This window comes from Rhineura floridana, chromosome 8 (genome assembly GCF_030035675.1).
Source record: "Rhineura floridana isolate rRhiFlo1 chromosome 8, rRhiFlo1.hap2, whole genome shotgun sequence".
NCBI classification, from domain to species: Eukaryota; Metazoa; Chordata; class Lepidosauria; order Squamata; family Rhineuridae; genus Rhineura; species Rhineura floridana.
In genome coordinates, this window is record NC_084487.1 from 10,898,896 (window position 1) to 10,926,317 (window position 27,422).

Sequence of the window (27,422 nt, forward strand, 5' to 3'; positions counted from 1 at the left end):
TGACAGAAGCAGGAAATGCGACTGCAGAGAGAGAAAAAGAAGGCGGGTCTTTAGAGCCTGGCCGTGGTTGGTGGCTTCAGAGGAGCGAAGTCGAGCAGGGGTAGCTGTCCAGCGCAGGCAGCGGGGTAAGAAGCCGCTTGTGGGGTCCCGACGGCGGTCGTGGCGGTTCCATCGGCATTTCCCCCACCCCGTTCCTTTGACGTATCTCACAGCTACCCCTTCATCCCATGCTCCTTTATCATGCACGGATGCGTAGGCCCCCTCTCAAAATCCTTCTCTTGGAAGGGAAGCGCTGGATTTCTAAACCTCTCCCCTGGAAGCCTCATATGCGTTTTTTTGTTTTCCTCTTCTCAAGCTCAAGCCCTGTCCCAATGAACAAAAAAAACACACAACAATTATAAACTGAAATTGACATTTAATGTTACGTTTTAAAATAGACACGATTGGTCAGCGTTTTCTTTATTTTATTAAATGGGGACTCCCTTCAAGTCGATCCCTATGGATAGGGAGGCGCTGTGAGTTGGTGGTTCCCGAGTTCGGATAATTGGTAAGTTGCCTGCTTTGGATGGGGTTGTACTCCCTCTGAAAGAGCAGGTCCGTAGTCTGGGGGTGCTCCTGGATCTATCTTTGTCGCTAGAGGCCCAGGTGACCTCAGTGGCTAGGAATACCTTTTACCAGCTTTGGCTGGTGAGACATCTGTGGCCATTTCTGGACTGGAATAGCCTGACCACTGTTGTCCATGCACTGGTAACCTCCAGGCTGGATTACTGTAATGCACTCTATGTGGGGCTGCCCTTGAGGTTGGTCCGGAAGTTGCAGCTGGTGCAAAATGCAGCAGCGAGACTGCTCACTGGAGCAGGGTATTGCCAATATGTCACCCCACTGCTGAAAGAATTGCACTGGCTGCCCATTTGCTACCGGGCCAAGTTCAAGGTTCTAGTTTTGGGGTATAAAGCCCTATACAGCTCGGGACCAGGATACCTGAAAGACTGTCTTACCCCTTTTATGCCCAGTCGATCACTGCGCTCTGCAGGTGAGGGCCTCCTGCAGATACCGTCTTATCAGCAGGTTCGTTCTGCACAGTATAGGAAATGGACTTTTAGTGTGGCGGCACCTACCCAGTGGAATTCCCTCCCTTTGAATATTAGGCAGGCACCATCTCTGCTATCTTTTTGGAGCCTTTTGAAGACTTTCATCTTTCAACAAGCCTTTTAAGTTGAGACCTATCCCAGTCTGCATCTGTGTCCGAATTGTTTAATATGTTTTTTTAATAATGTTTTTAACCCTTTTTTAAGGTTGTTTTTTTTAAATGTTTTTAATGCTGTTTTGTTTTAATGTATTTTAAGATCTGTTTTTATGATGTTTTAAAGTGTTTTAGTGCTTTGTTTGCTGCCCTGGGCTCCTGCTGGGAGGAAGGGCGGGATACAAATGGAATGAATGAATGAATGAATAAATAAATAAATAGCGTTTCCATGCTAAGTGGTATTCAGAGGGGGTTTACCATTGCCTCCCTCTGAGGCTAGTCCTCCCCAGCTGGCTAGGGCCTGCTCAGCTTGCCACAGCTGCACAAGCCAGCCCCTTCCTTGTCTGCAACTGCCAGCTGGAGGCAACTGGGCTCCCTGGGACTCTGCAGCTTGCCCACGGCTGCACAGGTGGCCGGGCACCCTGTGGGGGTGATCTTTAGCTGGCCCTTGACACCCAGGATTTGAGCTCACAGACTCGGGACTCCCAGCCAGGCTCTCCTCCTCACTGTGCTGTAATGCAGCCTTTCCCAACCAGTGTGCCTCCAGATGTTGTTGGACCACAACTCCCATCAGCCTCAGCCAGCATTGCCAATGGTCAGGAAAGATGGGAATTGTGGTCCAACAACATCTGGAGGCACACTGGTTGGGAAAGGCTGCTGTAATGTGTCACAAGGATTGGTACATTTACAGTAGTAATCAGAAAGATATCATGCCTGAACTATGTAACATTTCACAGCTTTATAAAGTAATTCAAATAAAAAAACAAGTTGGTCTAAAAAACCATACAGTCAAGTATTACATCAACCAAAATAATCTAAATCTACTCTAAAATAAAAAAGAACCTATCTAAAATATTTCTCTTTGGAGCTCTTGGAGTTGCTTTATCAAAGATTATTAAATGCCTCTTACAGATGAAAATGAGTTAAATGATCGGTCAACTTTAACAAATAAAGTAAACTTATGGCGCTGTAATATCGTACAGGTTGGGTCTCCTCAAAGGGAACATCTGAATTAGGCCAAACTCTGTGTAGATGATTACGAGATTCCTGTTGTAATTGTTCCTTATTCTAGTGCTTTAAGGTGCAGTTCTATACGTGCTTACTTGGTGGTAGGTTCTGAGTAGATATGCATGGGATGCCACTATTAGACCCAAAGGTGATAATGTGTGTTTCAAAGCATTATCAGGTCCACAAATGCTCTTGCTGGAATGCCCCCCAAATGTTTGATGTTTTGATTTGGCACCTATAGTTAAGCCAGCGGAGGCATCATGGCTTCAGCTATCTTAATAATTAAAAAAATTACTTTTAAATGTTGCTCAGCCTGTTATTTGTTTAGGTGTAGGAAATGTTCACCTTTAAAACGAGCATGTGATTTTATAGCTGTTGACTCATTAGTGATTGCTTCACCAAGTGATATGGGATATGATTTATATAATAGGTGATTTATCTGATTTTTAAAAATGTTTTCAACATTCAGTTGTATGTTTATGAGTTCAGTATACAATATCACATTTGGCTTGTTTCAAGATGTTCATACACCAGTTAAAATTTTAGATGTGTTTGTAAGTTCCTCTTTGATTTCATCCACATCACCAACCCTTTAAAAATCCAGTATGAGACTGCAAGTATCAAATACGCTGTTCTCTTCATATATGCTGGTATTTCCAGTATATTCTGTTTTAGGCTGCTTCCATAGCAGGCATTTACTGTGGAATAATCATTGTTTGTTCCCACAAACACAAGTTTGTCCACAAGTATGCTGTCTTGGCTGTATGACAGAAGGAAAGTGGGCTATAAATGTAAGAAAATAAAAAGTAAAATTGCTTTGAAGTTTAAACAAAAAAAAGTAACTTACACAGTGATCCTAAACATGTTCTCAGAGATAAATCCTACTGAGTTCAGTGAAACTTGCTTCCTAATAAGGGTGCTAAGAATAGGAGTACTACAATCTAATTCTATGCCTATTTATACAGTAGTAGCCTAACCAATATACAGCAGGAATGAGGAACCTGGGACCTTCCAAATATTGTTGGACTCCAACTCCCATCATCCCTGATCACTGGCTATGCTGGCTGAGGCTGATGGGAATTGGAGTGCAGCAACATCTGGAGAGCCATAGCTTTCCCGTCCTTGCTAGACATTTCAAAGGCCACTGAACACATGGCTTTAAGTACACCTAATGGTGCATAGGATTGGGCTGTGAATGGAAAGGAGCATTCCATAGCACACAATGACAATCTCTTCGGAATCTACACTGAAACAGTTCTGGGTATTAGTGGTATCCTTCATACATTAACATAAGATGTACATTGTAATTCTTGGCATTAAGATCTCAAAGGCTTTGTTAACATGTGGACATAATAGCCACATATACAGAGCAGTGCTGGAAATACAATGTAGTTCCAAGTTTTAAAAAGGGATCTGGAGGGATTCTGGAAATTACAGGCTTGTTAGCTTAAATTCTCTCCTGGGAAAACTGGTGGAAAGTATTATTAAAGATAAAATAAGCAAGTATGTAGAAGAACAGACTTTGCTGAAGCAGAGCCAGCATGGCTTTTGCAAGGATAAGTCTTACCTCACTAACCTATTAGAGTTCTTTGAGAGTGTCAACAAGCATATAGATAGTGGTGATCCAGTTGACACAGTGTACTTGGACTGTCAAAAAGCTTTTGACAAAGCACCTTGCCAAAGCCTCCTGAGTAAATGGACAGTTCTCCTAGGGGAGGGATGTAGAAAGTGAAGCCCCACAAGGTTCAGTATTGGGACCTGTGCTTTTTAATTTGTTCATAAATGATCCAGAGTTAGGGGTGAGCAGTGAAGTGGTTGGGTTTGCTGATGATCCTAAAATTGTTCAGGGTGGTTAAAACAAAAAAGGATTGGAAAGAGCTCCAAAAGGACTCTCCAAACTGAATGAATGAGTAGTAAAATGGCAAATGCAATTCAATGCAAACAAGTATAAAGATATACATATTGGGGCAAAAAACCTTAATTTCACATATATGTTCAGGAGGTCTGAACTGGCAGTGACTGACCAAGAACAAAACCTTTGGGTCATTGTTGACAGGCCAATAAAGATGTTAACCCAGCATGCGGCAGCTGTGAAAAATGCAAATTCCATGCCATGAATCATTAAGAAAGGAACTGAAGATACAACAGCTGATACAATAACGCCAATATACAAATCTATAGTGTGACTGCATTTGCAATGCTATCTACAGTTCTGGTCATCTCACCTCAAAAAGGATATTGTAGAGTTGGAAAAGTCTCAAAAAAAGGGCAACTGGAATGATCAAAGGGATGGAGCAGGGGTTGGACTCTGGATCCGTTCTTCAAGAACATAAAGATGCTGTGGGTCTTATTGTTTGGTTGTCTATGCGAGGGCTGACCTTTGACTGTAAGTACAGCTAGAAGCAGAAACTTGTTGTCTTGTATGCAAAAGCGGGGTTTCTGAGCTATCTTCATTCTGTTAGTAAAGTTGTTATGAACGCTGGTGGCACAAAATAAACAATATGTATCAGGGCAAATTGTTGAGGCAATTCTTATACAGTAATACCTCAGTTAACAAGCTCCTTTTAACAAAGTCTTTTTGGTGCGGGGGCATAGGGGTGTGCATATTCTGACATAGTCAGAACATGGCTCTCTGTCAACTGGATTACGGCAGCTGCAAGCAGGTCTCTCATAGGTGGATGGAGTAGTGCTCATTGCCAGGTGGCGCAAGAACTTCCACAGTAAACAATGCTTGAGATGTCCTGGAAGCACTGTTTACTGCAGATGTGTCTGCTCGAGTGTAGGGGAGGATGGCAGAGAGAGCGAGAGCGCACAGGAGGGTGGTGGCGGCTGCCCCTTGCCTGCCTGCTCGAGTGTACGGAGAGGAGAACTGGGCTCAAAGCTTTAGATTGCTATAGCAAGATGCTACATGATAAAAGAAAAAAAGGCAAGGCAGGCATCCCTAGATGCATTTCGGAAGAAGCCTTCAAGTGGTGTGTATGCAAGGCTGACCTGACCTGGTTGTTTCATTTCAGACATGCATATTGTTTGTTTGAATAAAAAGTTTGCTGAAACGTGTTGAACTGCTTTTCTTTTTTGTGGTGTAGGAACTTAACCCTCCTCTTTTCATTTTATTCCTACCTCTGATACCAAAGTTTCTGTTAAAGAAGTATTGTCCAGGAATGCATGTACTTCATTAACTGAGGTATTACTGAATATAGACAGCTACTTTCTTCAAAGTATTCACAGAATGAAATGTTATTCTCTGTTCTTGAATTGAATCTGCTAGTTTACATTAGGATCTCTGACGACTCACATTTATTAATGTTTTTGTATCCTTGAATTATTTGTATAATACATTACGTAAGGAGGACCAAGAAAACTCCCCTTTCTTGAGAACATAAGCTCTAAGGTAGTGGGTAATGGCTGCTGTTAATAATTGCATTCAAAACTGATATTTAAATTGTTTATTGAGAAAAAAATAAAATCATGTTTATCCAGGAGCTGAATCTTTAAAGTTATTGTGAGACTCAAATAAAAACTGCAACTATGCTTTGAGAGAGATAGCATATATATCATTTTCAAACACAGAAATAGCAATTGCCTGAACCAGTATCATTCCTGAGCCAGGTTGGGGAAATCCTGAGCATCTGAGATAACAGAGGCTGGAAATGCTGCAGAAGCCCTGGGAAAAGGACTACTTCTTTCAGTCTTCTCTCTTTCTCCCCTTTCTCCCCCCTTCTCCCTTCTCCATTTTGGTACTTGGAACAGCACCTGTGTGAAATATAGGAATGATGCCTAATACTGCCATACCACAACTAGCCTCGCTAAAGTTTGTCTTTATTGTATATCACACAAGACTGAAAAACTGGATTCTTCTTTTGATCCATTTTATCCTAGAATAAGAGATTTCAAATCTCTCTCTCCTTCCCCTGTCCCCAGGACATATACACCCTTTAGTTAAAAGATGCCAGGTTTAATATTTGCTTGCTCTTTGAACATTCACATAACAATACCCAAGAAAGTCATTTGATCACTGTCCTTATTCTTTATTGAAATATATACCATGTTGTTAAGCTGTTTGAAACTAACGGAACAGAGGCTTGGCTGTTTCTTGAAAAATATTCCTTCCCTGCATTTTAACATGAAACGTAGCTAAACCAAGCTCCCCGCTGAATTTGGAGTCTTTCTCTGAGCCCTGGTGTCTTTGAAGGTGAAAGATAAACCACCCAGAAGGCACGCCGCTTCATCCTCCTCCTTCGCATTTCGTTCTTTTAAAAATCTTCATTCAGCCCCTTTCTGCATTATGATTCCACTTTGGGAGGGTTATTCTCATTCTCTGTTTCTTAGACCTTGTCCTGTAGACGGGAACGGGGGAAGGAGCCCAGACGTGGCAACACATTCCCAGGCCCCTGCAGGACCGCCATGGCTTATGATAACTCCAAGAAAAAAGAAGGTAGGATTGTTTCATAACCTGAGAGATGTTACAAACTGAGTCCAATCCCCAGCCCATGGACTGAGAGACTAGGAAAGAAGGGCAGTGTCCTGCATGGATTGGGTTTCTGCAGCATTCCAGATCCCTCCCTTGTCCTCAGAGAATTGAGTATACCAGCATTGGAACATGAGTCTCGCAAGCAATAGCTCCAAAGTGCTGATTAACTCTTATCAGGGTTGGGCACAAGCAGCGCTTCCTAACACTTGTCAGGTCAGTGGAATCATAATTCTGGTTTGGGGGCTGACCTTTGACACAGCACCATACTGATCCCTACGGCCTCATTTGGTTGAGCAGCCATTTCGGTTCTTATTATTGGTGGGGGTGAGTGAACCTAAGAGCAGGAATAAAACTTCAGCTTTCCATATAGGAGCATGAAGAACAGTGCATTTCCCCAAACGTTTGCAGCAGTGCTGTACTGTCTCACTGGTGTGTGTGTGTGTGACTGCATGCTTGCTTGCTCGTATGCATCGTGTTTTATCATTGGCCACAGTTACTGTTGTGAGAGTGAGCAATGAGTTTTATTTCTCAAAAAGTATGCATTTCGTCCTCCAGATTGCTTAGAGAGTGACCGAATTGATGACGTGGGACTAGTAGCAGGCAGAACCCAGCGAGAGAAGAAACGTTCCTACAAGGACCTGCTTCGGGAAGAGGAGGAGATAGCCGCTCAGGTTAGGAAGAATTCAAAGAAGAGGCTGAAGGTGAGAGAGTCTGAGATGAGAATGGGGAAAATTTGCCATTCTTCTTGCAATGGCTGCAGCTGAATCAGGAATGCTTTGGACATCTGTCATTGATTTTATTTAGAAATAAATAATATAGGTCAAAGAGTTGGGTTAAGTTGTGAAAGTTTGTGAGGGGCATAATGGAAGGGTTTCACTTGCTCCCAATATGTAAAATAGAATGTTGCATCCTCTGTTTACTCTGCTTTGGTGAAACAGTCCAAATATCTGTTTAGCCCAGCATTCTGTTTTGATACCCAGCTGCCCTTGGATACTCGCAAGCAGGTCGTTATGGAGATCATTGCCTCTTCTGGGTTCACAGCATATGATACTCAGGGGTTTGCTGCCTCTGGACATCCAGGTTCCTTGTCGCTGTCATGCCTTACAGATGTGCATTTGTTTTCCAAAGCTACTGGGGTCAGGCTCTTGGATATTGCTGTATATTTTAAAGGCACAATCCTCTGGTTCTTGCGAGGGCATCTCAGGGTGCCACAAAGTATAGCAGATCTTCCTCTCCTTGGGCAGAGAGAGAAGTCCACCCTCAGATGTTGCCTTGGGGTAGTGGTAGAAACCTTTGGCTCTGGTAGTAAGAGCCGAAAGGAGGTGTTCTGGTGATGTTGGGGGCAAATCTGCTGGCTTCAGAGTCACCTCCTTTCCTTGAAATGCTGTTGGAATGGGGTGGGGGAATATACATGCCACTGGAATGGGTGGAGAAAATAAAAACAAAGCAGCCTGTAGTGGGGGTGTGCGTTAAAAGCACCCTGCTGTTTGCCAGCAAAACCCCAACAGGCCTTTAGATTTGGCAGTTCCTCTACTCTGGATTGTCCCTCTCCCACCCCATTTGGATTTCTCTGTCAGTAGTAAATACCACATTGAGAGAAATGAGAGAATAGGATTCTCAGGGTTTTAGAAGGCAGATATAGAAGTCTTACTATTTCCCTATGTTGGAAAGATCTGGAGCTTTTTCAGTTCAGTATCTCCTTCTCTGAAAACCAGTGTGAGATGAATGTAGCTTTTTATCATCCACTCATCTTAAACTGCTATTTGAATTAGAAATTGAATGATCGTTATAGAATAGAAGTCTGTTCTTTTGGCTGCATAGTTCATCATTAAATTGTTAACAGTATGCAAACTGATATATTGTTGTCTTCCCAATTTTACAGATAGCCTGAAAAATAAAGAGGTGTGATCTACCTCATTCAATTCCTTGGGGATGTTAACACAGACAGCCTTTCCTCAAAACATTCCCTTTGACCTGAATTTTCTCCTATTAGTCTAGAGGTGATTATTAGTGTTTTGTTTTAATTTGAAACCTTCAGCTAGGAAAAGTAGTTTTCTACTCTTAATGAAGAAATTCTACTTTCTCTTGATAGTACATTTTTTAAAATTCGAGCGGTTCTTTGGACCATCTTCAGTTTCAAAACACAAAAATGTCATGCCAAAGAGAACATATTTAAATGTGGCTTCCAGAATCATCTGTATTGGAAGCAAATGTGCATATACCGAAATTGCTTTTTTCTTTCTTCCTTTCTTTCCAAAATGTTTTTCTTTTGTAGGAGAGTGACCTCTTCTTGCTGGGGACAGACTCTCACAAGAAGAAGAGGAAGCACTTCAATGAGTGCTATTACAGAGGTAAGGGTGGAAGACAACACAGAAAGGGGTATGATGAAGGAGAAAAGTTGGCTGGTTGTTTTAAGGTTCTGTTTGCGCTTCTAAGGCCCTGTCAATGTGCTTTGCCCTACTTGGAGAGAGAGTGCCTTTTTCCACAAAGCCTGCAGTCTGGAGGCAGATAAGAGAGAGGGCTAATAAGTGAAATGGAGGCAGCTGTAGAAATTACACATTCATATTTTAAGTAAAAGGCTTTGACAAATAATGGAGTATTTGGTGAAACATCTTTCATTATATAGAAAAAATGGCTGCACATATTTATTTATTTAAAACATTTATAACCCGCTCTATCTCCGAGGACTCAGAGCGGCGAACAACAAGCAAAGAACAATCCCATATAAAGATTAAAATTAGCATAATAAAAACAATATTAACTAAGCATATCAGCAGCAAGAGCCTGTCAAGCAATAAAAACATCCTATACATCGCTCAAATTAAATGCTTGACGAAAAAGGAACGTCTTGACCTGGCGACGGAATATAACAAGAGAAGGAGATAACCGCACCTCTATCGGTAAAGAATTCCAAAGTCTGGGGGCAATAACAGAAAAGGCCTTAGTTCTGGTTCCCATTAGATGTACTTGAGAGGTTGGGGGAATCATAAGAGAAGGATCAGTGGAGGACCTCAAGGGCCGGGAGGGTTCATAGGAAGATATACGCCCAGACAAATAGAGAGGGCCCAAGCCGTGTAGGGCTTTAAAGGTTAAAACCAGCACTTTGAATTGAGCTCGGAAGCAGATTGGCAGCCAGTGTAGTTGTTGTAAAAGGGGAGTTGTATGGGCCTGTAGGCCGGCTCCTGCAATCATCAGAAAACTGATTGTGCCTGTTTTGAAAGTTAGTTAATTGGATTTAATTAAAATCTACAGAATCATGTTTTATTTTTGTGACCCACCCTGTGGTGAAGGCCAGGGAAGAAATCTAGCATAGTAAAGAAATAGGAAATGAACTAGCCATGTAGGCTGCAGCAAGAGCAACACGAAACTTAAGAAGAAAAACATGGAGCTAGAACTGTGAGCAGCAAACATCCCTTCCCCTCCTCTTCCGGCCATCCAAATGCCCAGTTTGCAACTTGTGATGGATTATCATTGAATTATCTTTGCTGAAAAAGGGGTATAAATATAATAAAAAATACATATGCTATGTTTAGGTTTATTTACCTTGTTAGGGAGGAGGAGAGGAGAGAGAAATAAGGCTTTTGATTGATTAATGGGATTGTGGATTATTTGTCATTTGCCATTTAACTGAATAGTCGATTAATTAAATGTGTATCAGTTTCCAGTATGAGACCTTAAGAGAAGTATGAGAGACTTTACAATTGAACGTGTGCATTGTTAAAAGGAAAAGCCAACTTCAACATTTTCCTCCCCCTTATTACTGTAATATACTCCATAGTAGTTGATGGCGCTTATCAGAGTTACTGAAGCTTACCGAGAGGAAGATGAGCAAGGTTGGTTGTCAGTTAATTTGCGCCTTGCTGCTGCCTTGCTCTCTCCTGGTAAGTCACAGTGACGTCAGTTACTGGTGGTCAGGTAAGTGCCACTGACCCCTACTGAATACACCAGAAACGAAATAACCACTTAGAGTTAGAACTTATAATTCAGCCCCCCCCCCCATAGGCCCCATTGACTAATCAACTAAAGCTGATTCACTGCAGGATAAGACTCAGCAGTTAGTAGCCCCAGGACTGCTGTTAAAGCCTCCCAGCTGGCTCCACTGACATGAGACCCTGAAGTTATGATGGTATGTAGGTGACCATATGTTTGCTGTTGGGTATGCTGCCGTTGATCCTTCTCCCCTGGACTCTTTCAGACCTTTCTTCTCTTGAGTTATCCTTACCTTTGGAATCATCTTTAAAAAAGAGGAAAAAAGTAGTGGCGAGCCCACCCTCTGCTGATACTGCCATGGATCTGCTTAAGGCCATCACCTCACCTTTGGCCACAGGCTCCAAGGCCTCTAAAAAGACATCTGAAAAATCATCTCATTCTTCATTCTCTGCCTCTGGCTATTCAGAAGGCAAGAAGGAACACTACAAGAAAAAGCTGAGCGGAAGCAGCAGCGACCTGACCTTGGATGAAAGCACTTTGCACAAGTCCAAAAAGATGAAGCCCCCCTATGGGAACACTGAAATGTTGACCTTGCGTGAACCTGATGGCTTAAAGATGAAACTCATCCTCTCACCGAAGGAAATGGGGGGAAGCACAACGGAGGAGCCCTTTCCACATTCAGTAGTAACAAAGAAATCCTCTAAGAAGTCAGCTCGGGATGAACAGGGATTGTTTCTCTCTAGTCACGATTCTCACGGCGTCTCAAAATCGTCCCGAAAGAAGCACAAACCACTTCCAGATCCGCATCCCTCTCCAGTTGCTGAGAGCTTTAGCTCAGACACACCCCTTTTCCCAGAAAGCCAAAGCAGTGAGTTTGAGCTTTCAGGCCTGGAACCACAACTGGAATCAGGTTCATCCTCTGGAGGTGAATTGGAAGCCGGAGAGCTAGTAATCGATGATTCGTACCGAGAGATAAAAAAGAAGAAGAAATCAAAGAAGAGTAAAAAGAAGAAGGACAAGGAGAAACACAAGGAAAAGAAACATTCCAAATCCAAGAAGAGTTCTGGGCTTTCTTCTTCGCTGGCAGTAGCAGAAGTAACAGCTCCGCTGCCAGTCTCTCCAACCAGCACACAGTTTGCTATTCCTGCCCCTCCTCCTCCTCCACCACCACCACCTCCTCTACCACCTGTTTTTCATACAGATAGCCAGAGTGAGAAAAAGAAGAAGAAAGAAGAAAAAGAGAAGATTGAGAAATCGGACAAAGAGAAGGTAAAAAATGATCACAGCACACGTGGGTAATAGAAATTATGATGGTTGATGTAATAATGGGGGGGGGGGAGAGCATGTTCTTTGCAGCCACAGACCAGCAGTCAGAATTCACTGTTTTCCAAACAATGTTCTGTAGTAAAAAATATCATTTTACCTGCTGTTTATTTTGTTTAATTAACGTCAGAAACAAGAACCAAATATATAAATACCTAAATGATTGTTTTCCTGAACTGCAGTCAACCAGAAACACTCATCCTCGAGAGGTACTCATTTTTCTCCAGAAGGTTTCAACAATGAAAGAAATCAGTTTTTGCTATAGAGATATTTTTGTAGAAGTAGCTATTTTATTTATTGATGGCATCTCTCTGCCACCCAATAATGGAAGTACTCTGGTTAACATACATAAAAATGGTTAAAATACAGTAAGAGTAGTAAAAACAATTACAGGACCCAGAGGCAGCTCTAAAGTCAGTGAGGCCCTAGGCAAAAGTGCAGATTTTTTGAAAGTGAAATAAAACATAATAGTAGGATCACAGTAAGAGAAAAATCAACTCCTTTGAAATGTGGTGTTGGAGGAGAGCTTTGTGCATACCGTGGAGTGTTAGAACAAATTAAACCAGGACTATCACTAGAAGCTAAAATGATGAAACTGAGGTTATCATACTTCGGACACATAATGAGAAGACCTGATTCATTAGAAAAGACAATAATGCTGGGAAAAACAGAAAGGAGTAGAAAAAGAGGAAGGCCAAACAAGAGACGGATTGATTCCTTAAAGGAAGCCACAGACCTGAACTTACAAGATCTGAACAGGGTGGTTCATGACAGATGCTGTTGGAGGTCACTGATTCATAGGGTCACCATAAGCCGTAATCGACTTGAAGGCACATAACAACAAAGTAGGATCACAACGATTTATTGAATTTATAGGAACCATTACTCAATAGCAAGTCCTGCTGTTTTCAAAAGTATGTCCTCTCTAGTATGTGTGGCATCTGCCTTAATGTAGCACAGTCAAATAAGCAATGCCTATTTCATTTGGAAGTGGCATCTGCTAATCCCTTAACAGGACTATTTTCTTACAAGATATTTCCATAATACGAGGATAAATTTTCCTACACTTTTGCTCAGAAATCAAACTCTTTTCTTTTTAGTGGGGCTTGTTCATGAGCAAGCATGCATAAGAGTCTACCTTTATGTTCTTGCCAGATTGGATTTGTAGATTAGTTTTAACTATTACTAGAGCTGTTACTTAGTTAAACATTTTAACAGTATGAGTTGATGAATCAAATATGCGTATGGAAAAATAATTCTGAAACAGAAAGGTCCACAAATATATTCTGGAGTTTGCCAACAATGAGGTTTTTTCCCCCTCTGCCAAGAGCACAAACCCCAGCCCTCCACCTGTACCTAGAGAGGCATGAAGACTACCTGATGCCATACTGACGTCAGAAGCAAAGGAGAATGGATTCCCTACTCTTCGTGTAGCATTAGAAGACCCTGTCCTTTACCCTCTAGGTTCTGTAGGTATTCCCTGCCCACCTGTCAAAATCCCAACATCCAAGTTTGAAAGAAGGACCCCCGGGAAGCCTTGCAAAGCCCACCCCGAGCTGATCTTTCAAACTTTTGCGATTGTCACCCCACTTCTTGTTTGCACCCCTAATGTCCTTTGCACGCATCTTTTCCTCTGCAGACCCCATATATCCTTCTTTCCCTTTCTCTCTCTACCCAGATAAGAGCACCTCTTGCCCCCCACATCCTTCTCCCTTTCTCTCTCTACCCAAGAGCATATCTCCCTCCCCCACTCTACATATGCTTCTCTCTTTTTCTCTCTCCCAAGAGCACTACTCTTCTACTCCCCACATCTGCCTGCTTGCCTGTGAGCTATCTAGCAAGGCTCCTTCACCCACCTGCAGGCTGCCTTGTCTGCTGTCACCGCCATGATTCTCCTCTCCCCCCCTTCAGAACTTTTCCTACAAGGAGGACAGAAGCAGAGGAGGGAGGCGGCTGGCCAAGGCGAGCCACACAGGAACAGTCAGGACAGGCCTTGGTAGCTCCTTATCAACTATCCTGCTTTCCCACCGCTTCCCTCCTCACCCTCTGCCGAAACGGCATCATTGGTTAGTGAGGTGGGTGGTGGCAGCAGAGCAGGCCGGTTGTTAAGGAGATGCCTTGGCCTGCTGTGACTGTTCTTCTGCAGATCACCCAGGCCACCACAGTCCACCCACCAGCCCCCTTCCTCCCACCCCACCCACTTGCCAGCCTGCTGCAGCTGCCATGACCTTGGGTGATTGTTTCTCCACATGGAGTCCCCCCAAACGCAGAGCCCTAGGCAGCTGCCTATTTCACCTCTTTGAGAGAACCATTCTTAAAAATTGTAATATAAAGCACACTGCACCTGATGTTAATCAATAAAGTTAAATAAAAATAGGTCTTAAAACTTTTAAAAGCTGAAACCTCAAAATCTGTAAGAAACAGGGTAGATAAAGATTAACATTTTTTTAAAAAATTAAATTTAAATTGGATTTTAATATATACACACACATACACACAAACACACCATTTCTCTTAAATGATAACTAGGTTAATATTAAATAATCTGGATATAAGATGGTGGATGTTTACCCTGTTCTAGATGGGGTTACACTCCCCTTGAAGGAACAGGTTCGTAGTCTGGGGGTGCTTTTCAATCCTTCCTTGTCTCTTGAGGCGCAAGTGGCCTCGGTGGCAAGGAATGCGTTCTACCATCTTCGGTTGGTAGCCCAGCTACGCCCCTATCTTGACAGGGACGACCTCGCCTCAGTTGTTCATGCTCTGGTAACTTCTAGGCTGGATTACTGTAATGCGCTCTACGTAGGGCTGCCCTTGAAGACAGTTCGGAAGCTTCAGCTAGTGCAAAATGCAGCAGCCAGACTGCTGACGAGGACCAGCCGGTCAGCACATATAACACCTGTTCTGGCCCATTTGCACTGGCTACCTATCTGTTTCCGAGCCAGATTCAAGGTGCTGGTTATGACCTATAAAGCCTTACACGGCGTGGGACCGCAATATCTTGTGGAACGCCTCTCCCACTATGAACCTACCCGGTCACTTCACTCAGCAGCTAAGGCCCTCCTCCGGGTACCAACTCATCAGGAAGCCCGGAGGACAGTTACTCGATCTAGGGCCTTTTCTGTAGTGGCCCCCAAATTGTGGAATAGCCTCCCCGAAGAAATACGCCTGGCGCCTACGCTTCTATCTTTTCGGCGCCAGGTTAAGACCTGGCTATGCTCCCAGGCATTTTAATGTGTTTAACTTTTATATTCTGTTGTTCCTTGTTTGTGTTTACTATTGTTTGTTGATTTTATTATGATATTTTGTATTTTAATCTTTTTGTACACCGCCCAGAGAGCTATTCGCTATGGGCGGTTTAAAAATGAAACAAAATAAAATAAATAAATAAATAGCCTGATAGATTTGCACCATTGTTAGGAAATATGTGAAGAGCTATTAGTGGGAAACTTTAAATCAAAGACTTACATTGACCTTTTAATGTTGTTGTTGTTACTTAAATCACCTTGATGTAAATCAGTCCACTGATTAAAATTCCATTAGAAAGACTGGGGGAATAAAATAATGTTTGCTTGATGCTGAAAAGAATACAAAGTAGGCCCCAGGTAAGCCTCTCTGGGAAAGATGTTCAAATGCTGCGGTGCTATCACAAAGAAAGCCTCCCCTACCCAAGCCAGCCACTGGATCTCACTTGGTGCTAGCACTCAGAGAGGCCTCCCAACAGTGACCTAAGGTCTGAGTAAGAATATATGTACAAAGGAACCATACATAATATAAAATGGGGCTGAAATTAACCCACCACAAACTTGTATAGAAAGGCCCCAGGAGATTATTCTTCAGTGATTTTTGTAGGAACTTGAATATTTTACAACATATTCCATTATCAGTTTCTTTATATCTATCTGTCTTTCTCATCTTCCTGATTAGCCAAAGAAGAAGAATATGTCTGCCTACCAAGTATTCTGTAAGGAATATCGTGTGAACATTGTGGCTGAGCATCCAGGAATAGGTAATTCCTGCAAGGGTTGGGGTTTGGGTGCTATGAAGAATTGGGGGAATCCTCTGGAGCAGATTGGGGGGAAGGTCCAGTGGACAGCAGCAGGAAGGAGAGGAAGGGGAATTCCTGACATTTTTCCTGGCATGACATTGGAATATGCCCATTGTTTTAGCATCCATTTTCACTTCCTCGAAATTCTCAGTGCATTTGCATGGGGGCAAAATACTCGGTCAAAATCCATTCAGCAACTTAACGCATTTAGCAAGGACTATATTTTCCTAACTGCCACCACTAGAGACCACTATTCTGCTCTCAGTCGAGAGGATTCTTGGAGCAGCTTAAAACAAAATTAAAACCCATAACAATAAAATAAAAATCAGTACATCAATAAAATCAAATTAGATAACTAACAAGGTACAGGTTTTTAAAAATAAAAAACCTGGGAAAATAAAACTTGATGCCAGAAAAAGTTTGGTTTGGCATCTACAGAGAGAATTCCAAAGCTAGGGCACCACTGCTGAAAAGGCTGCAATTCAAAGTCACCACTTACGTTGCTTCTAGCAGCAGGGGACCCAGAGAAGAGCCTCAGAGGCTGATCTTAATGCATGGGCAGGGCCATGTGGTCCTTAAGACGCCCAGGCCCTAAGTCGCTTAGGGCTTTAAAAGTTAAAATCGGTACTTGTGCTTGCAAATAGTGTTTGTAAAGTCAGGGCAGTTGTTTCAAGACTGGAGAGATGTCTTCCACACGACCAGTCCCTGTCAATAAGCAAGCCCCTGGGTTTTAAACCACCTCCACTTTCTGAGCAGACTTCAAATGCAGCCCCACATATAACATATTGCAATAATTAGGATGCTTGGGACACTACAAAACAAAAGCGGAAGCTGTGGAAAAGAAATGCTCTAAAGCTCAAGAGAACCCCGTCTGCCCCACCTAAGGTTCTCGGTTCAGTTTATGAATCTGGGTATAAAGTTACATTTGACAAAGTGTATAACTAAGAAACCTAGGCAGTCTTTTTGGTAAAACATGGGTGCAAACTTAACACCCTTGCACAACACCCTTATAATGGACAAAAGGAATTTAAAGAGGCAGCAAATAAAAATAGCATTGAAAATGGTAACATTGCTAATGCACATGCCTTCCTTCAGTGCGTGGGCAAGGTGCAGTTACCAAGTAAGGCCTTCAAACTTACATTTTGAAAGTCCTTTGCTCAGGCCATTTCAAAGTGTTTAAGATAGCACTGTCTAAGGTAGCACTGATTGTGGTAGCTTTCTCCTCTGCAGCCACATGCAGGCAGAACCCCATGCAAGGAGATTTAATTTTTTTAAACACTGAACAATTTCAGACCTTCAGGCACCAGGATCAGTTGCATCCAGGTGATTGTGGGTTACATCATAAACTAAACAGAAAATGTTAAACACCTTTGCTAATATGGCCACCCTGGGCTCCCACTGGGAGAAAGGGCGGGATATAAATCTAATAAATAATAATATCAGACACATTAGCATTTAAATAGGAAATACTAGTGGACAGGCAGACATACAATATTTTGTCTGGATGGATAACTGAATAAGAGTAAATGCCACATATATACACATCAGTAGAAATTACCAGTCGCTCACCCAACTGCCGGACCCTCCCAAGCATAAAATTCTGAAACAATTCATTTGCTGCAGGTCCTATCATTTTTTTGTCAAAGCCCTGACCACATAGCACACATTATAGCATTGTGTGGGAAGGATTCCAGCAAGCCACTAACTTAGGCTCCATCTTCACCAGGCCTGGTGCCAGTGAAGATGGAGCCTAAGTTAGTGGCTTGCCGGAATCCAGTAGGCGGCCAGGTTGGCACTGACCAAGGGCCCCTGCGGCTGGGAGGTTGGAGCTCCTCAATCCACACAAATCACGCCCATGACCTGATGCTGTTGCAGAGCAGGAGCTTCAGACTCTCATGGAACACCTCCCCCATGCAGCTGGCGTGGGCTTAAATAGGCCCACATTTAACCTCCCACATTACTACATCCTCTTGGCTGATGGCAAGCATGCACATACAGCACTGATGCAGTGTTGTGGGAGGATGCGCAGTTGGGCCTATTTAAGCCCATGCCAGCTGCTTGGGGGAGGTGCTGAGGGCCTGCTGCAGTCTGGTGCCAGCCCTAATCTGCACTATATATTTAAAACAGTATCATACTATTTTAAAGAATCCTGGGAACTGTGGTTTGTTAAGGGTGCTGACACCCTTATTGCCCTCACAGAACTACAGTTCCCAGACTTCTCTGGGAAGATGGATTGATTGTTAAGCCTCCCTGCCTCTAAATATTATTCACTGGGGAACATATGTGTGAGAGGGCTGTTACCCCATGTCCTCACAGGGTTCCCATAGGCATTTAGTTGGCCTCTAGGGAAAACACGATGCTAGACTAGCTAGGTCTTTGGTATGATCCAGCAGGACTCTTCTTATATTCTTGTTTTGATTCTTCATTATGATATTTTTGCAGCTGTTCCATGGGTAGGTTTTACACACATATAGATAGTAACGAGATATTTTTAGCATCATATGCATTGTGAATGGTAAGTCCTGTTATGATTCAGGTTGTTGACTAAGTGTGCATGGGTCAAATTCCTCTTGGAAGTTGGAAAAACTGTTTTTACTCTGAATGGTTTACCTTCTCCAATTTCCTGTTAGATTTTGGTGATCTGAGCAAAAAGCTGGCAGAAGTTTGGAAACAGCTTCCAGAGAAAGATAAGCTGGTAAATATTGGATAGACATTTGTATATATTATATAGAACTGACATGATCCTGGGATGTTGCCACCATGGTTCTTGCATTCATTCACTCACCTAATTTAATTTGTGTAGTACGTATTACCCACCTCTGCTTGCAATTGTGAAATGTTTGGCGTTGTTTCATAAAAAAAATCAGCCAGACGTTTTGCTGTCCAGTCATTCCATCTGAACTGTTGGATTTCTGATGATGGCATTTTTAACACTAGTTTTGTTTTCCCTATTCTTTGCAGGTTTGGAAACAGAAGGCTCAGTATTTGCAACACAAGCAGAATAAAGCAGAAGCTACAACAGTGAAGAGGAAAGCAACTTCATCAGAGGGTGCTCCAAAACTGAAAAGTAACCTCCGCATTGCACTGGTTCTTATGCTTAAAAGTTTTCATTTAAAAGCACTCTCTTGAATTTCTGATCATAGGCGGCATACTGACTGTTTAAACATTATAAACTATCAAATATGTTATGCATAATGAGAAATTGTAGAGAGCACTTTATTCTCCAAATATAATTTTTATATAGTGTCCCACTGGTGAACAGAGTGTTACTTTTTGTTAGAAGGTTCCAAGACTGCCACCTGATTGGTATCATTGACGTGTTATTCAAAAGTCTGTGAAAAACTGAAAATGATTAGGGGGTTCAGTTCATTTATGTTGCTCATGGAATTCAGATTAGGTCTCAGAAGTATCTCTTGAATGCTAAGTTGCTGCAGGCCAAGACTGCCAAGCCTTTTTGTGATAACACAGCTGGTATGCCGCATGATCAGGGCTGCCAAAATATCAAAGAATCTTGGCTAATTTTTTTAAAAATAGAGAGATGTCAAGATTGCTAGTGAAGTTCTGTGGTGCCTGTCATACTGATTTGGCTTTTAGTTATTCACCTCCATTTTGAGATAAGGAAATCTGACATCAATTAAAAACCTTTATTCTCATACCAAAATTAGGGTGGGCTTAAATGGACAGCTTAGAAACATGGCTGTAACTCTAAGAGACGCAAGACAACAATGTTGGTTAGTTCCTTTTTTGTTTATTTTTTATATAAATAATAGGGCCATGCACAGACACTGCCCCCCAATATCTGCCCTGTGGTCCCTGGTCAAGCCACCCCGCCTGATGCCAAGCCGGGGACCACCCTCTCCGTATCTGGCCCTAGATCAATTCAGAGATGAGCTGATGTTTAATTAAGGTTTAAAACCTCAGTTAAACATACAGACGGGAAGGGGAGACAATGCACGGTTTTCCCCTTCCTTCCGACTGAGATCAGGAGGGTTTTGATCCTGCAGAGTGCTGCTCGTTCGCAACCTGCCCCGCACAGGATGAAGCTAGCTGGTAAGCAAAGGATTCTATCCTGCGCAGTGCTGATTCAGGGGACAGTACATTGGGGAGGAAGAAGAGGTCAGGTGGGAAAGTCGCACCCAAAGGCATCCACTACCATCCAACCTCCAGGGAAGATGGAGCTGGCCAGGTAGGTCCCTCCTACGATCTTTCCAAGGTTTCTCCTTCTTCCTGCCTGATGCTTCGCCTCCTGACAGCCTTGGATTGCTCTGGGCTACCTAACTCATGGTGATCTGGGGCTGTCTTAGCGTAACTCAAACAATGCCCAGATCCCCCCAAATTGGCTCAGTTTGGGTCTCAGTGTGCAACCCTAATAAATAACATTATCCAGGGTTCTCTCTCTGTTTTTGATTACAAACTTTCAACTCTGCTTCACGCAGATGACATGGCCTTCATCTATACTACTATGATAGGTGTGAGGCACCTTCTTTGAGATCTTAGATCATTTTGAAAACAGTAACATCTTACTGTGAACTATGCTAAAATTAAGCTTATTTTGGCCTAGGGCACACAAATGGACAGTAATATTAATACAGAATATGGTAAGGACTTTTAAGTATTTAGGAACTCAGTTTAATCAAAATCATACATTGGTAGGGTATCTGGAATCCACAAGACTTCTAACCCTACAAGTCATTAAAGGCATATTAAACTTTGCTTGCTTTCAAGGAGGTCATCTAAGATCTGCACTTAAGATGTTTGGGAGGAAAGTTATCCCACAAGTTGTGTATAGTGCATTAGTGTGGGGTTAGGCAAATGTTGTCAAACTGGAAACCATCCAAAATGCGGTTTTGAGTTGCTCTTGAATCTACCACATAGAAATATTTTTTTGCTGTGCTGAGATTTGAGGTTGGGTATTTTTCGATACTGTCCAGAGTTCACATTGCCTTGATTTTGTCCTGGTTGGAATTATAGCATATGCCAGATACAAGGTTGCTCAAAAGAAGCTTTTGGAGCAAACATTCAATAGATCTGTACAGATTAGGCTAACAATGTGAAGCCTGAATAAGTAAGTATGGACTGATTCACAATGTCTTTAAGGCTATTATACAGCCACAAGAGTGGCTGTTTACTATAGCCAGTGTGGATTTTTCACATTCCACGATGTTAAATTGAAAATACCCCCACATGCCATACTGGTGCTTCCCATAAGGTCATTTCAAAACAAAACCTTACAGTCCTGAACTCAGAAACACTTGCTTAACAACCCTGTAAACAGTCAGAGAGGATCGAGAGTTCAAAGCGTAAAAAGAAATTAAGAAAACCCAGACCCCCTTTTGGACTTTTTTCTGTCATGACATTTTCTGTTATGATATTGACCAATAAAAAGGCTTTAAAATTAATAAAAATAAACTTGACACAGATTTCTAGGATGAATAATGGGAGAAATATAATTTTCTAGGTTAGATTCTCTGTAGAAACAGTAGTAGCACAGGAAAGAAGCAAAGTAAGAACACCAACAACCACACAAAAATGTAATTCTCCATCTTTGGAGATGGCAGGTGTTGCCAACACTCACCATATGCCCAGAGGCACATGTTACCAAATTCTTCCAAGCTACACAGGATGTGGATTGGACTGTGAAAGGCCAACCCAAATTATGTTTGCATTTTTACATATTTGTAGGGCAGTACAATATCTCAGAGAAGAGGTCAGGTCTCCTGCTCCCCTGGTGCATTCACTATAGTTGCCCAATTTCCCTGCTTTTTAAAGTTTGATAGAAATATCTGTGGGCTATAGTTACATTCTTAAACCGTAAGGTTTTTTGCCTGTTAGTGAATTACTACTATAGCTGCAAAACAATTGAGGATGTTTTTGTTTCAACGAGATTTTCCAGCTGGATGAAAAGTCCCTTCTTTAGCTGTTCATTTTGTATTGTTATACATCTATATTTATTTGTTTTTTGTACTGTTTTTAAAATATTTTTAGCGGAGGGGGTTGTATTTGTGTAAATTGCCTTGAGCCAAATGTAAATGGCAATTCATAAATAAATAAGTAAAATAAAACTGTGTGTTAAAAATAAAGAGGGAGATAAGGAAATAGTGTGGGCAAGACAGAATACTCTGCTGTTGCTTTACAGTTTGGCTATCTAAATTGTGCTATTGATGCATAACGTTTGTGATGTGGAAATGCACAAATAAGAGAGGGAACTTTGATGAAGAGGCTCTTATACATGTGCCTGGTAGTTGGGAAAGAATTCTGGTCACTTCTGTGACTAGAAGATGATACGTTAAAGAAGTGTTTGGATATATAATTGGTGTCCCACCCCACTTCATAATTGTGTAAATAGGATGTAAACAACAACAAAAAATACTTTCTCTTTTCAGCTTCTGTAACAGGGGTGCTTTCACCACATAAGAAGTCTCTGTCTAGCACTGTAGTGTTATCCTCCTCGCCAATCAAAGTTCCTGAAACGGATCCCATTGATGTAGCTGCACATTTGCAATTACTTGGTGAATCTCTAAGTCTTATTGGCCACAGGCTACAGGAGACTGAGGTAGGTGCAAGAGCCTTCACTCACTAATGCAGCCATTTCATTTTTAAACAATATAGCTGCTAAAGCATGCACAAAGTTCAAGTGGCAAATTGGAAGAAGCTGGATTGCAGAAGGGTGCATGTTCTGCATACTACATTCAGTGCCACAAGGAGGAACTGTGTATCCTGGCACTTGTGCTGCTCTGAGGGCTCTTATTAGTCTGTAAAAACTCCACTTTTGGATGCTCGGTAAGTTTCATGGTTCCAGACGTGCCATTCTATTTTTAAAATTTAAACAAGGAAGCTAAGAAGAGGGGGACCAATCTTGTGGTTTCTGATCTTGTGTCAAGATTTATATATCAAAAGCAGAATGAATGCTTTCCAAAATAAGTGTAATACCAGTTCTTGCTTAGTTTCTGCTATGTTTGAGGGAGTTACATCGAAACTTCAATCGCATTCATGCAAATTACCCATGGCCATTTCGTGCCATCATTCCGGGATGGGCGCATGTGCAGACACACCCTGCACTACCGCTAATGACATTACAATAAAATGTCCAAATGGGGATTTTGGCAGCTGCCCAAATGGGTTGGCCGGAAATGATGTATCCATTAAGAGTGAGAAATTCTTACGTTTAAAAGCAGCGTGAAAGAACAATTCACCCAAATAGATGTTATCTTTATTTGCTAGCTTTTTTGTGTCTGAATAGTAGGATTCCTCAGTGCATTTTCCCTGATTCCCCCCCCCCAAAAAAAACTTTTTTTATATGACCTACTGCTGTTGCACTCAGGTTCTGCTTGCATGTTTCCCATGGGCATCTGGTTGGACACTCTGAGAACAGAGTTCTGGACTAGATGGGCTTTTGGCCTCATCCAGCAGGCTCTTCTTCTGTTCTTAGCCTAGGATAGGAAACTATGAAAGAGTCATCGTCTCTGAACCTGGAAGTTTGATATAGCCCATGAGACCCGGAAACACGGAATAATGGGCTCAAGTTGCAGGAAGCCAGATTTCGACTGAACATCAGGAAAAACTTCCTAACTGTTAGAGCCATAGACAATGGAACCAATTACTAGAGAGGTAGTGGGCTTTCCGACACTGGAGGCATTCAAGAGGCAGCTGGACAGCCATCTTTCGGGAATGCTTTGATTTGGATTCCTGCATTGAGCAGGGGGTTGGACTCTATGGCCTTGTAGGCCCCTTCCAACTCTACTATTCTATGATTCTATGACCTAGAGAGGTAGTGGGCTCTCCGACACTGGAAGCATTCAAGAGGCAGCTGGACAGCCATCTGTTGGGAATGCTTTGATTTGGATTCCTGCATTGAGCAGGGGGTTGGACTCGATGGCCTTGTAGGCCCCTTCCAACCCTACTATTCTATGATTCTATGACCCAAATGGAGCTCTCTAGTCCTATCTTCCTGATCCCTGGGACTTTTCCCAGCCACACCTTTCCCCAGGCCATGGCCCTCATTGGCTATGCTTTGCACACTCCTTAAGTGATTTTGCCAAACTTGAATGTATCCTTGAGCTCTGATAATTATTGCTCACCTTGCTTGCCTAGAGATGGTGTGTGTGTGTGAAATGAGCCTACTATATAAAGATAAAAATTACATTCATTGTTCTGCCCGCTTTTTTGTCTCCAGCCTCGCCCATCACTAGAATGTGGTTCCCAGAGGGAATGCAACCTTTGGGTTTAAAAAGGTTCCTCATCCCTAATATAGCCATACATCAATGACTTTTAGTAATTATGTCTATATGGAAGCTCCAGAGTCAGAAGCAGTATGCCATCATTTTATTTATTAAATATGTATCCCACCCTTTCTATCAAAGGAACCCAGGTTTTATCAGTGATAATACAATTACAAATAAAATAATAACCTATTTAGAATGGTTAAAAACAATTAAACGTCTAAAGACATGTAATAATGGTTCCTAGGGAGCAACGACAAGAGAGGTCTATTGCCTTAATGCCGTACTTGTAGGCTTCCCAGAGACATTTGGTTCTCCAATGTGGGGAATTAAATGCTGGAATTGATAGCCCTTTGGTCTGATCCAGCGGGGCTCTTCTTCTTTTTTTTTTTTTTTTACAATAATTTTTATTCAAATTTTCATAAAACATAGAAAACAAAATCATAAAACATTCAAAGACAAAAAACAAAACAAAAACGATTAAACAAAAAACTAAAATAAAATAAAATGTTGACTTCCCATTTGTCACATATCAAATCAGTTATAGGTCTACAATATATAACAATCCTGTCTCTTAAATCATATTATAAAATCACTTTCCTCCAGTAGTTATCTTAATTAATCATCAAATCTCATAAACATTACTTTATTCTTTCCACAAAAAGTCAAAGAGAGGTTTCAATTCTTTAAGAAATATATCTATCAATTTTTCTCCAAATAAACATGTCAATTAATCCATCTCGTTAATAATTATAATAATCTTATTGTCATAACCATAGTCCAAATAAACATTTCGATTAATCCATCTCATCAGAATCTGTTAGGTCCAATAATTTCAATAGCCATTATTCCATTATCCCTATTAGTTCCATCTTCCATCTTCAATAGTCCTGTTAAGTCCAGTAATTTCAGTGTCCAATCTTCCATTATCAGTATTCCATAATAATCTTGCTGTTGTAGCCATAGTCATATAATAAGAGTCTGATGGGAATTTCCTCTATCCCAAATATTTTCTTGCCATCCATTCTGAATAAGTTGCTGAAATACTGTTGTAAAGTCATATCTGTGTTCTTCTTTTTTACAAAATGCACTGGCTCATCTCTTAAGAGTTTTTCCATTGTCACATGGCTGCAGTTAATTCCATAGATTTTCTCTATATCAAGCTCCATCACATCATTCCAGTCCAGAAGATTATCCAAGCCATTGATAACTTTATCTCTAATATCTTCATTAATTTCTTCAGAGATAACGTTAAATTCCAAACAGTAGATTTTATTTCTAAAATCCATAAACTCCAGATCTTTTTCCAATTCCACATTTGTTCCAATCTCCAGGGCTTGTATCTTCCCTTTATTTTTTCTTTTCTCATCTCTGATCTCATTCTCCTCTCTCACAGGGTCCCCTATTTCTTTAAGCTCCTGCGTCATTTTGCTCAGTTCAATTTTCAGCTCCTTACTACCCTGTCGCAGGGTTTGTTTCGTTATCTCAATCTCATCCATTATTTTCTGAAACATAATTACTTCCAGATTCTCAGCCACTTTCTTGATTGCCATTTTTAAAACCACGAAAACAAAGCAAAACAAAAATAAAGAAGAACCACTTCTTATTTCAGCAACAATTGGGTTAATATTCCAGGCTTGATGACATCACAGTATAAACAGAGCAACCTGCCTTATCTCTCTTGTGCAAGAATGCAAAACAAATTTAGTTCCCAGCATCAAAACAGTTAGTGGCGTCGTGAAGAAGCAGATTCGTCAAAATAAAATAGACCAAAAAGAGAATAGTCCCAGACAATATAATATTCCTCGGAATAGAAATCAGGAATAGAAATCCCTCTTCTGTTTATTATCTTTAGAATGCACTTCCAGGACAGCTTTTTGCGACAGAAACAGAGATAAGCTGTTAATTTCGTGAATAACAGAGAAGAGCTATATCTCACCCAGAAGTTGTCCAAAGCCGATCAATCTGACAAATCTCCTTTTGCTGCAACAATTTAAACCAAGTAAAAAAAATAATAGAAAGAAGGGTGCTTGCCTGTTAGTCCGTTCTCTCTTTGAAGAAAAGATAAACGTATCGCTTAAGCAGATAGAGCTTGTTAGGAAGTCCGTCCGGCATTGTTGGCTGGACCTTATCTCATAAATTAATGAAATCCAGTCCTCCCAACAAAAACAGGCTTTGAGGTTGATCTCTACGTTTCTCCCTGCCCGGGAGAAATTTCATCAGTCAAAAAAAAAAAAATGTTCTGACTGATTTATATCTGAATAAGCTTCTTTTGAGGCGGGAGCCCGTCCCAAAAGCAGGCACAAGCGAAGTCACCCTTCCCGGAAGTCCCAGCGGGGCTCTTCTTCTGCAGTGCATCAAGAGTTGTCAGAGCTGGGCAGGGAGCAAATGTGAAGAGTAATGAGCCTGCTGAGGCACAGTGTGCACCGCATGACAGCAGCACACCAAGCATGTAAGCACCTTAGTAGGGAAGGTGGTGGTGGGATCTTACTAGCATCTTATGAAAAGATGCTTCATAATCTGCTGTGCTCATTTATTATCAGTGAGCCTGGTGCTTTATACATAGGGTGCCCCCTCGCTGGATCGTCACCTTGTAGTGGTGAGTGGGCTTGCGTGTTCCAATGAACCCTGTGAGCGATGCCGTCGGGAGTCATGTACTCCCAGCAGGGTCACCCATGGCGGTAAGGTCAAGGGAGAGGAACCAGACAAAGAACGATCCAAGAATGTCCTCAACGGCAGAACAGGCGGAGGATAGCAGTGTGTATGTTACAATGGCTGTGAAGGCGGATGAAGGCTGCAGTAAATAAAAGACTTCCAATCGTCGTATCCATGCCATTGGATCAAAGCCTTTTTTTGTCAAGATTGTGTGTTGATCGTTGTATGTGTTGATCTTGCCACATAAAACAAATTCATGCACAGACGTCTTCCAACCAAACCACCTTATCTTGGAAGACAATCTTGCTTGGTCACGAGTGATCGCCAATGACATAGGAGGGTTGTTGCCATAGTGTTTTGAATAGTAATTGCCAGAAATAGGTCAAAACTGAGAAAGAGTATCTCCCATGTTTGTTCTTTCATTTCCCCATTTGAGTTTTGTCTGTTCTTCAATAAACAGAACAGAGTTGTCAGCTCTGTAAGAATGAGGAATTCTCTGAGAGAAGATGCGCTGTGCCTAAGACAAAG

The 27,422-nt window shown here is 41.8% G+C and overlaps 1 protein-coding gene across 4 annotated transcripts in view; it reads left to right on the top strand.

The window, feature by feature from the left end:
- The window catches only part of LOC133390190 (HMG domain-containing protein 4-like), a 33,444-nt gene continuing 6,022 nt past the window's right edge, over positions 1 to 27,422 (top strand). The window contains exons 1-9 of one of the 4 annotated variants that reach the window (XM_061638253.1): positions 42 to 125; positions 6,581 to 6,686; positions 7,278 to 7,423; positions 8,998 to 9,073; positions 10,918 to 11,921; positions 15,900 to 15,981; positions 18,651 to 18,715; positions 18,982 to 19,087; positions 22,404 to 22,573. In XM_061638253.1, coding sequence (XP_061494237.1) covers positions 6,656 to 6,686; positions 7,278 to 7,423; positions 8,998 to 9,073; positions 10,918 to 11,921; positions 15,900 to 15,981; positions 18,651 to 18,715; positions 18,982 to 19,087; positions 22,404 to 22,573 — 1,680 coding nt within the window. In that variant the 5' untranslated portion in view covers positions 42 to 125; positions 6,581 to 6,655. The other 3 variants (XM_061638252.1, XM_061638254.1, XM_061638251.1) reach the window with 3 other exon arrangements.